This window comes from Mastigoproctus giganteus, chromosome 9 (assembly GCF_048544385.1).
Source record: "Mastigoproctus giganteus isolate SK-2022 chromosome 9, ASM4854438v1, whole genome shotgun sequence".
Classification (NCBI taxonomy): domain Eukaryota; kingdom Metazoa; phylum Arthropoda; class Arachnida; order Uropygi; family Thelyphonidae; genus Mastigoproctus; species Mastigoproctus giganteus.
Window position 1 is genome coordinate 195,214,943 of NC_143583.1, and position 15,883 is coordinate 195,230,825.

Consider the following 15,883-nt stretch of genomic DNA (forward strand, 5'->3'; position numbering starts at 1 on the left):
ATTAAGTGTGTGAATATATCCTTGAAACCTGTATTACAGTCCTATTACTTGTGAATATATTGCATTCAAACTTGTAATAAAATATCCTTATTAAATTTTAGTCAAAAAGAAGCTTGTTTTTCAATATTAGACTTTCTATAATTTAAAATAACAGTGAATTTAAACAGTGTGAGAAAAAATAGTGGCCGTGAACTGCAAAAATATAAACTGTACATGAGGCAATATTCCTTAAATAAAAAATAATGATAAGATTATGTCAATATTAACTGACATTCACACCCGAAAGTATAGCTGATGTGTCATTTACACTTTCCTTAAACCTTACGTTATAGGGCATTAGAACAAGAAACTGCCAATATTAGATTTAAAAAATAAATGAGAAAGCATACTCTCTCTGTGTGTTACAAGTAAATAAATTATACGTTGGCTTAATGAAGTAAAACATGCAATCGGAATGATGCAAGAAATGTAGAAAGAGAAGAGAAAAAAGTTAGCCAAGGCAGTATTTTACTTTGGCACCATATATATACAAATAAATGAACAACTCTGTAGTATTAGAAATTTTTATATTTTAAAACAGTATATTCTCATATTTAAAACAAATTTTTGTTTAATTAGCATTGATGCCATGATAATTTTAAATGGCTAACTGCTTCCTTTTCAGTCTTTCAATCATATTGTACAGTACTCAAATGCTAACAAAGAGTAGCTAAAAAAAGCTGCTGACAAGATTCTCCAATGTTTCTGCAGACTAAATAAAAGCAAGGCGACACATGTCAAAGTCACCACTCTTTTTATATTCTCTATACATGACACATACATCTGGTTGTATGTACACTGATATTATGTACAGAACAGCTGCTGACAGTGCAGCCCGTCTATATACACAGTCTCTGGGCTACCTGTGACCATCCTTTGAGTAACGCCTTCTTTTCGCAGGTTCCTGAGAATCTGAAATGTAAATATCACATCATATTTATTTTAATACATATTTATGTTGAAAAGAAAATTTAATTTAGCATTCTTCAAAGGACAAAAATGAATATAAGTTGAAAGAAATCTGTTTTGTAGAGAGGGAACATATTTCAACAAACCTGGTACGAGTCTTTGCTAATGTCACTGAGGAGGCATTAAGAATTCAGGGAGATAAGAAAGGCAGGTGTGTTTTTTGTGATACATATGGATCAAAGTAAAACCTGCATTCACGTCAAAGGTTTTTGTATGTAGTCACAAAAAGCCAAAGAGTATTCTAATACTGGAAAGATGATGTGCAGAAGACAGCAATGTTGTAAATGAACAAGAAACTAATGCTAAGGCAATAAACTTAAGAGATATGTCAGAAGTGTTGTTAATGTAATGAGTGAGGTTGAACTCCTGGTTAGGACAACTAATGCTAACTTAACAGATCTAATGGAAATGATGTCATAGAGAAACAGGGATGAAGTGTTTGGCTACAACACATCATGTGTATTCAGGAGAGAAGCGGTGGTGGTTGCGGCATTACTTTTCAAAAATAGTCTGCGCATCACAAGACCACTTCCTGATTCAAAACTAATGCATACTAGAACAGAGTTTGTGGCATGAGGTAGTAAGAAGCAAAGGAAACTAAGAATTGAGGTTATGCATATGATGGGAACTTCTATGACCAGATGGAATGGACAGGTAAATAAGACTACCTTGCTATGGGAGATTTCAATTTGGTCCTCAATGAGTGGGGGATATTGGGAGGGAAACACCATTTGAGTCAAAATTTTTTAGTAACTGAATAATTTCTGTCTATCTCAGCATGTTATGTAAAGTAAAGTACTAAGGGCTAAAAGATAATAACAGAGGGTTTAAAAATACAGAAACTGTTGGTGGATAGAGATCATGAAGGATTAACGATGATGATGAGTGAGGTTTCAGCTGCTATAGGTAAGGGAGCAATAACAACCCAAGGCTGTGGTTCCATCAGTGGTTCAGTTGCAGATTGTGCTGTAGCTCATGCATTTGGAATGCGAGTACACATGAATGGATCACCTTTTCATCTCCCTCTGCTCTCATGTCTTTGGAGGTCATTGTATTGTTGGTGTATAGTGTGTACTGACCTTGTTTTAATTTTAGGTGGTTTGCTTCAAATGAAAATTTGATGCTGGATATCAAGGAAACAATTTTTTAACAACAAAAATAAAATTATTTGACTTTAAAATCATTAATAAATAAATAAAATGACAAATACATACTACAAAAGGAAATATATTTGTATAGAGATTATCCTTTTTTAAAGTTGATTTTATCTTATTATTTGTAAATATGAATTGTTATTTTCTCTGTTAAACTAGCCAGTTTAACAGAGAAAATAAAAATTTGGTTGGAACAGTTATTTCAAGTCTTTCACTCATGAAAAAAATAAGATTACACTAAAATTGAATTTTCATTAAATGTGCAAAAAAATAAAGGTAAATATTATTAAAAACAAAATTAATACCTATTATACTGTAGTCTACTTCTGAATATGTGGTTTAATTAAATTTTATATGATACTGTGTGAAATTAAATAAGATTTTTTTCATTATTATGAAAGAACTGACAAAATAGATACTGCAAAATATTTATTTTCAACAATACTGATATATACTAGAAACTTTAAGTTAACACTTCTTATTCTGTTAGGAGCCGGCAGACTATCAACTACTGTCAGAAAAACAAACTTTGATCTCAGGAATTCACAACGGTAAGTCCACCGACAGCCAAGTTTGGTCCTTGAGGCTGTCACAGACATTTGCTCAAGCATGCCAAACTGTGCTTGCTACCCGCGAGTTTAAAACGTTTATGGAACTGATATTCAGGTGATACTTGACCATTTGTTCTCAAAACCTGTGCCACCTTTTTTTCATTTTCTTATTTCAAATCTAGCAATTTCCTAAAAAGGGTGACAAATCCCTTGCATCCAATTATCGCCCCATTGCAATTACTTCTACTCTTGCTCTTGACGTTTCAAAGGCTTTCAATTGTGTTTGGCATAAAAGGCTTCTAAATAAACTTCCATCTTATGGTTTGCCAACTGTTTTTTGCAATTGGGTATCCAGTTTTCTCTCTGACCACTCACTGCAGGTTAAGGTAGATGGCTCTCTGTTTTCTAACTTCTCCACTAGTGCTGGTGTTCCCCAAGGTTCAGTTCTTTCTCCCACTCTTTTTCTTTTGTATATTAATGACCTTCTTCCATTGACTGGACATCCTACCCATAGTATTGCTGATGACAGCACATTGCATTCCACCACCTTCCAGTGTGAGAAACCTTTCTCTGCATAAACAGCTTCAACTTCTCGAATATCCACTACCAATTCCTTAAATGTTGATCTCCAGGTAATTCTGGCACATAAATGGAAATGTAAGAATATTTTCAGAAATAAATGTTTAGTGGTCAGATGAACAAACGATCTAGATGTAAAACCTTTAACTGCATTGTTATGTAAATTTAATATTTTATGTATTTTTACACATTATTTGTATTTGGCTTCTCATGTCACATAAATAAATTTATACTGCCAGAAACTATATCATAACGAATACTTAATTGCTTTTCCAAAAGCAATATTGAAAAAAGTTATACAAAAAATGGAATCAACTATGATAAAGCATTGTTGTGTAATCAGGTTTTACATTTGCTGGAAGCAAATTGCTACTAATGCGTTCTGCATGATTTCCAGAAACCATGTGATAATAAATACTTAATTTGCTTTCATCAAAGAATAATCCTAAAAGCAAAAAACGAAAGAAAAAAAAAGAAGAGTTATACAGCAATTTAAAAATTAGCCTGTGAGCAGAACTAGCTATTGTGGGAGAGAAATGTCAACATAGCAAAGAATATACTAGGAGCATTATGTGTTCTAGCCTGCAATGCAGCTTCAGCTAATGTTGGAAATGTAAGCTGAGTACATCTCAATGAAGTGCAATTGTGCTGAATTGCACCTACCCAGTACAAATGGAATCAACTATGAAGCACTGTTGTGTAATCAGGTTTTACATTTGCTGGAAGAAAATTGCTACCAATGCATTCTGCATGATGCAATAAGCCTATGGTGAGGAAAATCACACATCTTTTATGCTGGCATAATGCATTATCTGAAGGAATGGAATTTGTGAAGGAATAAAGGTTTATCGAACACTGTTGCCACTATAGTTTGGAATTTTACTGTATGACTGTTCATTAACTTAGCAATGCATTATAAATTTCAGCGGGTAGTGTAGAATGAATGGTGGTGCAGAACTGACATAGAATGAAACTAGCTTGCATCCATTGGGTTCTCAGGTTGTTAGTGTCGAATTACTGTATTTGTCGGCTTATAAGATGATGCAGCATGGAAGGTTCACCCCCCCCCCCCAATTTTGAAATTGGTAAATTTAAGAAAAAAAAAAAAAACTTTATTGTTAATACAATGGAAATTTAACATTCAATAAAAATAAAACCAAAAAGCCAATAAAGAAAGGTATAGGATTATTTTAGTATTATTCAACTTCCAATTCATTACTGACATGATCATCATATCCTCAACACCATCATAATCATCCTCTTCACTAGTATCACTGTCACTCTCATACAATAAATGACCTTCAGTGCCATCCATTGCATTACTCATACCACATCTTTTAAAGGACTTGACCACACTATCAGTCTTAACATCATGCCATGACTAAAGCACCCATTCACACACTTGTGCTATTGATGGACGGTCATCCTTCCCGTAGGCACCACATCATGATTCCCCCTCTACCATCCATTTATTCCATTGCTCCTGCACGTTATTCTTGAATGGCTTATTGATGCTGACATTTAACAGCTGTAACTAGGAAGTTAGACCACCTGGAATTACCACCAATTCTATGTTCATCATTTTGGCCAGTTGTTTCGTGTTTTCAGTACTATGTCCCATTACTAGTAGTATATTTTTATGCAGTAGTCCACCAGGACGCTTGGACCAAACTTTTACAAACCAATCTTTGATACATCCTTCATCCGTCCATACCTTCGGCTGTACAAGTATGTGAATTCCTTTGGCAGTGTATCTTTTGGTAAAGTTTTTCTTTTAAAAATTAATATTGGTGGACATTTTGTCCCATCAGCACAACAATTTAAAACTGTGGTGTAGTGTCTTTTCATGTCCAATAGTTATAGATTTTTGCCCTCTCAGATTTATGGTTTTATTGGGTGGCACGTCAAAAGTCAACGGAATTTCATGCAAATTCCCAATTTGACTAAGTTCGTAGTTGTTTCGTTTTAATGACAAATTTATGGTAATCTAACATTTTCTGTTTGTACTCAGCAGGCATTCTCTGGGCTATTCTAGTCCTTGTGCATAAACTTAACCAGTTTCTTTTCATGAAGCAATAACACCAAGATTCAGTTCCTGTAAAGTCGTGTATCCCAATATCAGCTGCTTGTTTCTGTGCTTCTACTATTCATTTTAGTACTCTACCCATGTCTCTAAGTTCCATTATCCAACTAAACAAGTTTTCTTCCAAAGTTGGCCATTTAGGTGGAATTTTACAAAGGTTGTGCTTTGTTTTATCAGCTTCTTGTAATAAAACTTCCTGCTTCCTCCACTGATGAATCATCTTCTCAGTAAGTGTGGTCCGAAATTTCATTCTGCTGCTCTGTTCCCGTGTTCTTTGGCATATTGTACTACTTTTAGCTTAAATCCAATAGTATAATTTTGTCTTCTTAATGCACCTGCCATTGATTAAGGCTTAAATGTATAACTGGAATTCATTTGTTACTCCAACAACAGCCTGGTAATTACCGAAAAGCCTACTAACGTATAGAAGTTAACTACTATATGTTAACTCTTGGTTTTGCGCATGTGGCTGACGAAAAAAAAAATGGCTGACGAGGCTACTAGAGACGGTCGTTTTCAAAGCCGCTAAGTGGATTTTTCTTATTTATTGATTTGAAATTATTGTTTTTCTAAAACTTTTGATTTAAATTTAGTAGTATAACATTATTTTGTGATTTTCTGATTAATTTGGTGTATTTATTCTTTACTCGGCCTTGTAATTGCATAAAAGTATCGGTAAAGGTTTCCACGTGTTTCAACTCCGCTAACCGTTCGTAATTTTCCCGCCTTTGTGATACGATATACCGTACTAGATAGCGTTAGTTGAACTTCGTTAGCAGTTAAATTGTACGTTTAAATAAATACATATAACGACTTAGATTACAAACGTAATATAATTAATTATATTTAACATAATTAATTATACATATAACCACTTAGGTTACGTAACATAAATAATTAGTAAAAACAAATAATTAATACATAACTTGATACGAAAGTTATATAAAGGGATTTCGCAGATAACACTCGTTACTGAAACGTAAATATTTCGTAGATAACACTCGTTACTGAAACGTAAATATTCCGTAGATAACACTCGTTACTGAAACATAAATATAGCGTTATAACTGTGTTTGGATACAAGTTTAGGATTTAATTTTGTACAGAAATTGAAATTTTATTGAAAGTAAATCTAAATCATGACTCAAACCAGAGCAGCAAAGCAAAGGGCTCAAGCTAATGGGAATGCTGTGGCCCAGGGGAGAACTGAGGGGGGCAGTTGTCCTCTGAATCACAGCCTTGTAAGATGCACTATTTGCTTGATGTTTGCGGAGCAGTCAAGTATGGGACATGATACTGCCATGGGGGATGTCTTTGTGTGTGTGCGATGCAAGGAGTGTAAGGAGATAAGGCGACAACTCAGCGTTGTTATGGGCCTATATGAGAGCTTGAAGGATAGGGTGGATGCCCTCGAAGGATTAAAAGTGAGGGGCCCATCAAGCTCTCAGCTGCCCACACCAATGCCAGAGCTTGCACTTGGTCATCGCGGAACACAGCGGCAACCCCCAAGGCAGAATGCGCTGGTCCCAAAGGAACTAGTAGTTGTTGGTGACTCTATTGTCAGGGAAACATGCTTTGTAAAAAGGATAGGTGGAATAGGACCAGGGTATGTCTGCCAGGGGCAAAAGTTGATGACGTTGTAGAGCGGATATCATCTTTTAAGGGCACAAAAGGTGATATAGTTGTACACGTTGGCACTAATGACATTAAGAGTAGGAGACCGGCGGAATTACTTGACAAGTACAGGTCACTGATGAAAAAAAGCCGTGAATTAGGGTTGAAATTGAAAGTGTCTGCAATTCTGCCCAGACACGATAGGAGGGAGTATATGATGAGAGCCCTGTCAATCAATTCGGCCCTGGAAAGATTGTGCAGGGCTCAAGGGGTAGAATTTTTTTCAGCCTGGTCTGTACTTGTTAACAGGAGAGACTGCTTCTACAGGGATGGGATACACTTAAATAGAAAGGGTGCAAGAATGTTTGCTGATGCTATCGAGGCAATGTTAGGTGGGTCGGAAAACTGCTAGATTGGGGGGATACAAGGACTAATAGATTAACAGTAGCCACTGGCAGAGGTGAAAGTGATTCTTGCACTGCTTCTATTGGAATGAGCCGCAGCCTGGAAAATAAGATGCAGGATATTTCAGAGACTGCTGGGAATCATTGGGGTACAAGTAAACACATGGGTTGTGTTAGGGTAGCTAAGAAAAAGAACAGGTGCATGTATACTTGTGTGTACACCAATGCTAGGAGTTTAGTAAATAAATTTGATGAATTTGAGGTATTGCTCAAAACATCAAAGGCAGATATTGTGGGGATTTCAGAGACGTGGTGTCACACAGATATAAGAAATGCAGAACTGGAATTTGGGGAGTACAATGTCTACAGAAAGGATAGACAGGATAGGAAGGGAGGAGGGGTTATGCTATTAGTTAAAAAACACATAAAATCCAAGGAAGTGAAGCCAGTCGACATCGCTGGACAGTGCAGTGTCGAGTCAGTTTGGTGTGACATAAGCATTGGGAGATCAAAATTGAGAGTAGGAGTGTGCTATAGGCCTAATGACTCTGATGAGTATAATAAGAAACTGTTCGGAGAAATAGAGTGGGCCAGTAAATCAGAGAGTCTTATAATGGGGGATTTTAATTTCCCAGATATTGACTGGAATTTGGGGGCTGGTCACTCACACAGAAGCAAGGCTTTTGTGGATTTATTGGATGATTGTTTTCTACATCAGCATGTTCGGGAGACAACTAGAGGGAGTAATACTCTTGATTTGATTATCAGTAGTGATTCTTCATGCATTAAGAATCTGCAGATAAATGAACCACTTGGTGGCAGTGATCACAGTGTGCTGAAGTGGGAGTTACTCAAAGAGGTAACTACCATTAGGGGTAAAGGGAAGGGGTATTGCTTTCGTAAAGGCGACTACAATGGACTGAGACAGTATTTAAATTCTATACAGTGGGATCAACTGATGATATTGCCAACAGCAAATTCAAAATGGGAAGCATTCAAAGAACTTATCGTGGAAGCTACTAGGCTTTACATACCAACTAAGAAATATTGTTCAAGGTTTAGGCCTAAATGGTTGTCAGATGAACTAATGAGGCATATGGCAGAGAAGAAAAATGCATGGGATACATACAAATTAACACGTGACACGGACGCCTATGATAGATACAAGTTGATCTGTAACCAAGTTACAAAGGAGGTTAGGCAGGCGAAGGCAGATTACGAGAGATCCTTGGCAAGGGATGCGAAGAAAAACAGCAAAGAGTTCTTTACTTATGTAAACTCTAGAAGGAAGGGGATGAATCAGATTGGTCCACTTGAGATCGATGGGTCAACTGTTGATGACCCTGCTCGGGTAGCTAACAAACTAAATGAATATTTTGCATCGACATTCACACATGAGGAGTTATTCAGCGAGGGGAATGCCAGAGGTGTATTCAACTCTAGCAGTAAGCTAGAGAATCTTGTAATAACTGAGAGCAAAGTGGAGGAGAAATTGTTGAAGATAAACACAAGAAAGGCACCTGGGGTGGATGGGATCTATCCAGTTATATTAAAGGAGGCAGCAAAGGAGGTAAGCAAACCCTTAGCCATAATTATGAGAGCTTCCTTGGACTCAGGGGAGGTACCCATTGACTGGAGATGTGCAAATGTGACCCCAATTCACAAAGGGGGATCAAAGGCTGACACAAGTAATTATAGACCTGTGAGTTTAACTTCTGTTCCCGGAAAATTAATGGAGGCACTGGTGAAAGAAGCACTGCAGGATCATCTAGACAAGACTTCAGTTATAGCTAGGACACAGCATGGTTTTGTTAAGGGGAAGTCTTGCCTGACCAATTTGATTGGATACTATGATGCAGTCACAAAAGAACTGGATGCAGGGAATAACTTTGATATTATATACTTGGATCTTAGAAAGGCTTTTGATACTGTTGCACATGGAAGACTGCTGCACAAATTGGAGCAGTGTGGCATTGGAGGCAAGTTGCTGCTATGGATAAAGGGGTGGTTGAGGGGGAGAAGACAGAGAGTGGTAATCAATGGACACTGCTCATCGTGGAGTCCCTCAGGGTTCAGTATTGGGGCCTTTATTGTTTTCTGTATTTATAAATGATATTGATGATGGTATATCAGGATTAATGTCCAAGTTTGCAGACGATACGAAGGTTGGCAGGGTTGTCAAGGACACTACTGACACTATGCTGCTGCAACAGGATTTGGAAAGGTTGAGCAGATGGGCTTCGAGGTGGCAAATGAAGTTTAACATTGACAAATGTAAAGTACTACATATGGGAAACAGCAACCCCAGAGCAACGTATCAACTCTGTGGTACTACACTGACAGTGGTAGAGAATGAAAGGGACCTGGGGGTGGTGGTGCAGGCAGATATGAAGTTCTCTGAGCAGTGCAGACGAGCTGCAAGAGTAGCTCATGGTGTATTGTCAATGATATATAGGAATTTTTCTAGCAGGGATAAGGAGGTGATTATTCCCTTGTATAAGGCAATGGTCAGGCCTGGAGGCCTCATTTCAGGAAGGATGTAGAGCTGCTGGAACGAGTACAGAGAAGGGCAACTAGATTGGTGAATGGGACAAAGGGGTTCTCTTACGAAGAAAGGCTTATGTTTTGCAAATTACAGTGTCTGGAAACTAGGCACCAGCGGGGTGATCTGATAGAGGTGTACAAAGCCTTGAATGGTTTGAGCATGCTCAATGCTGATGGGATTCTTCCTCTAGCTCAGAAAAATCACCTGAGAGGGCATAAATTCAAATTGAGGAAAGACAGATGTAGGATAGATGTGCGGAAATTTGCCTTTAGCCAGCGGGTGGTTGGTGGGTGGAACAGACTTCCATCCCTTGTCGTGGAAGTTGATAGCCTAAATAAGTTTAAGGCTCAGCTGGACAGGTATTTCGAACGAACAGAGGGGTGAAGTGGAAGTGGTTATTTTTATTTATTTATGTTACTTTTTTTTTTTTTTTTTTTTGGCTGATGCTGCATAAGCTTGCTTTCTTGCATCAAATGCCTCTACTAATGCTAATGCTAATGCTAATGTGCTGTATTGCCACTTTCGGCTTCTAAGACACGGTGATTTTTTAAGGTATTTATAAGGGAAAAAAGTGCATCTTATAAGCCAACAAATGTGGTAAATGGAATATAGAGTAACTGCTATCAAGAGCTTTAAAGATATTTGAAATACTCTGAAATGCACTTCATAACAACATTGTTACTGTTGGTGACTCCTTATAATCTCACTACCAAACAGCAACACAGCCAATAGGAAACTCAATTCTTCAATCCCCAAAAAAGGTTGTTCTGGAATAATTTTTATACAGGGAAAATGTATTGGAATTCATCCTCCCTAGTGCTCAGATTTTGCACTGTGATATTTCACTCTTTTCAAAAATGATGACAACTCTCAGGGACAAATGACTTCCACTGACTGAGACATGCATAAAAGTGTGAAATTCAAGGTGCTGTATGGTTTGGGCCCTGTGTTCTGGTTATTAGTGAAGTGATAGTAAAGAGTAATGCATTCCGAGGCAAATAATTTGAAATGGAACATGTTGGTCTGGATGATTAAATACAGTGATCATAAAATAACATCTGGGGTTGTAACAATATAGTGGTTTTGCCACTTGTAGTTCAGTTGAGAGGTCTAGATTTCAATACCATCAGAGACCGGGAAAAATTCTTAAAAAAATCTTCAGTAGAGGATGTTTAGACAATTAGCCAACCTCAAGTTGACAATTATTCTGGGTTTTCCATCTCATTTCTTAGCATTTATTAGACCACAACACATGCAGATATATTCATGAACATACATCCTTGTATAGATATAATATGCTGCCACATGGTAGAAGATGCTGGTGTGCCATAAAACCAACATGAATAGCAATCTGTGGAGACCGAGGTCTTATATTTCTAAAAGCAATTGTTGAGAAGAGTGGAAATATTTGGAATTTTCCTATCCTATATTAAGTATGCATTCACTCATTATTAGGAGAAATAAACAAACAAAAAAAAAAATTACAACAAAGTGGCTGTTATCAAAATTATTACTCATAGATTTTACGTTCCTCAACATGACCATCACTAATGTCTACAACTTTGTACATTGCATATGGTTGATCACCAATGCAACACCTGACGATCATGGCTGTAATGTTTGTTGCCTCTTTAACTAAAATTTTTTTAAGTTACTGTCATGGGGTCTTCTGTATCTGTTATTGTACAGTGATTTAGAATCTAAGGGACATATCATGCTGTGTGGGATGAAAAATTTCGAATAACTCATGGATAAGAACACTAATCCCTCTGCCTAAGACTGGCTAACTGCAGCCTTGACTGAGGAGGCATTAACCTGTTTGTGGAATTTTAAAAATGAAAATTCTGTGCATAAATGCTTTAAAATATTAACATGTTTTTATTTTAACTTTATTGAGAAGTACTACAGTAAAATTATCAAAAATCAAATTGGAATTAAAAAAATAAATTCTGAATCTGAATTCCACAGAAATTCTTTGTAAGCCCCTCAATTGGATAAATGAGGTCAAGAGGTGTGACCTTCTTTTTTGATTTTCATATAACTATTTATTATTATTGTTTACAAACTATGCTTACAATTAATTGGAACCACAGATAAGAGATGGGAAGCTATAAATTTTCAAGACAATTCATACATTAAAAGAATATGCTGTTTGAAGTGACCTTCAAAAAACAGATCTGTGTATGCACACACCTCTAAAAGGGTTAATAATTCCTCAAGTCTCTGATGTGATTCCCACCTAGACTTCTCAAAATGGATGACTAAACCACTATGCCATCATGCAAGACAACCCTAAACAAACTGGCCTTTAAATATCTCACAACCAGAAACCTACTGGTGTTAATTCTGTTGAATGTGCAAAGAACTCGCATAGAAAATGTTCATTAAGGATTTCTTTGAATTGTTGGCCAATGTCTTGCAGGAGGGATGACCTTGGCATATAACCAAACTGCTGTGGTGGCACACATTTTTAGTCCTCATATCATTGGTTTCTCAAAAAAAAAAAAAAAAAGAATATGGGCCATGTTTTGAAATTCATGAACAGTGAAACCACACTAAACACTGTCATTGAAGAGGATAAAAGATGGAAGAAGCCAGATTTTTTAATGTTTTGCATTAGGAAGAAAAGAAAACAGATATACTAAGTATATCTACTCTTATCGCACTTTTCCCATCATCAGAAGGTACTAATCCAGTTGTCTTTCAAATTTCAGACTGTCAACAATAGTTCACGGAGGCAGTTTATTCCTGAGGTCTGGTCTGTTAGTGTTTCCAAATAGTTTGCATTTATGCTTCCTGGATTTTTCATTCAATTTCAATGTGCAAATTCCACATCATTCATTTTGCTCTTCTCCATCTTATACACCCCATTCAAATCCACCTTGATATACCTAGTTTCCAAGTTTAGTAACCCACAATAAAGCAACTTTATAGTTGCTTTATAGTGACAAAAAAATCACTCATCTTTGGATCCTTTCAAGACCAGCCTTTTTTTTTAGTTCATTGTTTCTCAACATTTTTTTGCTCATGGTTCTCTTCTGACAGTTCTTGGCCCTCTGTAGTCCCAACCCCCATAGCTGCAGTTAGTTAGGAAAACTTTTGTGGCCTCCTGGGGGAGGGGCATATGGCCCACATTGAGAACCACTGCTTTAGATGACATCTCACCACTGACATATCATTGATAACACACACAACTCTGCACCTTCCTGGCCACTTGCTTACACTGAATGTTAACCTTTATGTCTGGTAGGATCATAATCACACAAGATTTTTCATAATCACACCCTTCACCTCTACCCTGCTTAGTATATAAGTTATTCTCAGGTATTTCCCACTTGTAAAACCTTAGATATGAAATGTATAACTGCCATTTCTTTGACCATCTATGACGCATCTCCAAGCCATTCTAAAGAATACTTAGACTGACATATCACTTAACTATCTTTACCAATCCTCATACCCCTCTGCATATTTTGACATCATACCTTTCATTCCCCACTGATATCAATCAAGGAAATTAGAAACAACAATTGGCCACTCTAAAAGTTTACCAGCATTATATGTGGGAAGTTTGATAACAACCCTCTGTTCCAGTCCTACCTCAGGATGCAGCCTGTATTATATTCCAGCAGAGCTGATTTATGCACTCTTTGAACACGTGGCTGGGTACAATTTTAGGGCCCTAGATTATTTGTAATTATTATAATTTTGGGATTTATCATGCAGTAGGTAAACAAAATATTTATTTATTTTTATTTTTCTAGTGATGGGATCTGTTTTAAATTAGAAACATGAATGAATTATGGGCAGTAACTCTGAAAATGATCTTTCAGCTTTGTAGTCAGAACAGTTATCTTCAGGTAGTCTCATTGAAAAATGCTAGGGAAAGTATCCAACAGTTGCCTGTAATGTGCATGTGTTTGTAGATAGCAAAAGATTTTTGTGAATTATATTAGCATTAGCAGAGGCACATGATGCAAGAAAGCAAGCTTATACAGCATCAGACAAAAAAAAAAAAAAAAAACAAACCCTTCCCATTTCACTGATCCATTTGTTCCAAATGTTTGTCAAGAATTTTGAATTAGTCTTGAATTATTTAAGGGCCTAAACCTAGAGCAGTATTTCTGAGTTAGAATCTATTCCACCAAAACAGATGGAAGTTTGTTCCAGCAATCAACTACCCACTGGCTAAAGGCACATCTATTCTACAACTGTCTTTCCTCAGTTTGAATCTATGCCCTCTCAGGTTTGCAATCTGAGCAAGAAAAATCCCATCAGCACTGAGCCTGCGCAATCCATTAAAGGCCTTATACACCTCAGTCAGATTGCCTCGCAGGTGCCTAGTCTCCAGAAGCTGCAATTTGCAGAACTTAAGCCTTTCTTCATATGAGCACACCTCTGTTCCTTTCACCAGTCTTATTGCCCTTCTCTGTACTTGTTCTAGCAACTCTGCATCATTCCTAAAATGAGGCTTCCAGACCTGTACGCAGTACTCAAGGTGTTGTTGTTGTAGTAGTTCGGTTTAACGACACAAGGGCTACTACGACCAAATTGTGTCTCTTCATCGTTAATACTCAAGGTGTGGCCTGACCATTGTCTTACACAAGGGGATAATCACCTCCTTATCCCTGCTCGCAAAATTCTTGTATATGATCAACAAGACCCCACGACCTTACTCTGGCAGCCTGTCTGCATTACTCAGTAAACTTCATATCTGACAACAGCACAGTTACCCCCAGGTCTCTTTCATTCTCCACACCTTGAGTGTAATTCCACCCAGTTGGTACATTTCTCTGGGGTTACTTCTACCCATATGCAGTACTTTGCATTTGTCAATGTTAAACTTCAGTTGCCACTTCTCAGCCCATTTGCCCAACTTTTCCAGATCCTGTTGCAGCAACATACTGTTATTAACAACCCTGCCAAACTTCATCAACATCATTGATAAATATAAAAACAATAGGCCCAACACCGAACCTTGAGGGACACCACTAATAACATTAGTCCACATAGAGCAGTATCCATTGATTACCACTCTGTCTTCTCCCACTCAACTATCCCTTTATCCATTGTAGCAACTTGCCCTTAATACCATACTGGTCAAATTTGTAGTTGTATTCCGTCTGCAACAGTATCAAAAGCTTTCCTGAAATCCAAGTGTATGACATCAAAATTATGTTTTTCATCCAATTCCTTTGTGACCACATAATAGTATCCAATCAGATCGGTCAGACATGACTTCCCCTTGGCAAACCTGTGCTGTGTCTGCATTATTACTGCTGTGTTGTCTACATGATCTTGCAATGCTTCTTTAACCAGTGACTACGTTATTTTCCCTGGAAAAGAAGTCAAATTACAGGTCTATAATTACTCATTTCTCTCTTTGATCCCCCTTTGTGAATTGGAGATACATTTGCACATCTCCAGTCCATGGGGACTTACCCCGAGTCCATGAATGCTCTCATAATTATGGCTAAGGGTTTGCTTACTTCCTTTGCCACCTCCTTTAATATAAGTGGATAGATCCCATCTAACCCAGGTGTCTTCCTTACGTTTAACTTGAACAATTTCTCACCTTTGCTCTCAGTTATTACAAAATCATTTAACACCCTGTTAGAGTTTGATAAACATCTCGCCCTCTCCTCCTTGAATAACTCCTCATGGGTGAATGTAGATGCAAAATATTCATTTAGTTTGGCAGCTATTTTAGAATGATCATCTACAGTCATACCATTGATATCAAGTGGACCAATCTGATTCATCCCCTTCCTTTTAGAGTTTATATAAGTAAAGAAGTCTTTCCTGTTTTTCTTTGCCTCCTTTGCCAAAGATTTTTCATAATCTGCCTTCATTTGCCTAAGCTCCTCTGTGACTTGATTATAGACTAGCTTCTATCACAGGCTTCTGTATCGCCTGGCAATTTATGTGCATTCCATGCATTTTTT

At 37.2% G+C, this 15,883-nt stretch overlaps 1 protein-coding gene across 4 annotated transcripts in view; it reads right to left on the reverse strand.

Annotated features, from left to right (window-relative positions):
- Positions 1-702: 702 nt before the first annotated feature.
- Positions 703-15,883, reverse strand: part of LOC150080999 (uncharacterized) — a 342,313-nt gene continuing 327,132 nt past the window's right edge. For all 4 annotated transcript variants that reach the window (XM_090381533.1, XM_090381534.1, XM_090381532.1 and 1 more), the window contains one exon: positions 703-951. In XM_090381533.1, coding sequence (XP_090237659.1) covers positions 899-951 — 53 coding nt within the window. In that variant the 3' untranslated portion in view covers positions 703-898. The remainder of the gene's footprint in view (positions 952-15,883) is intronic.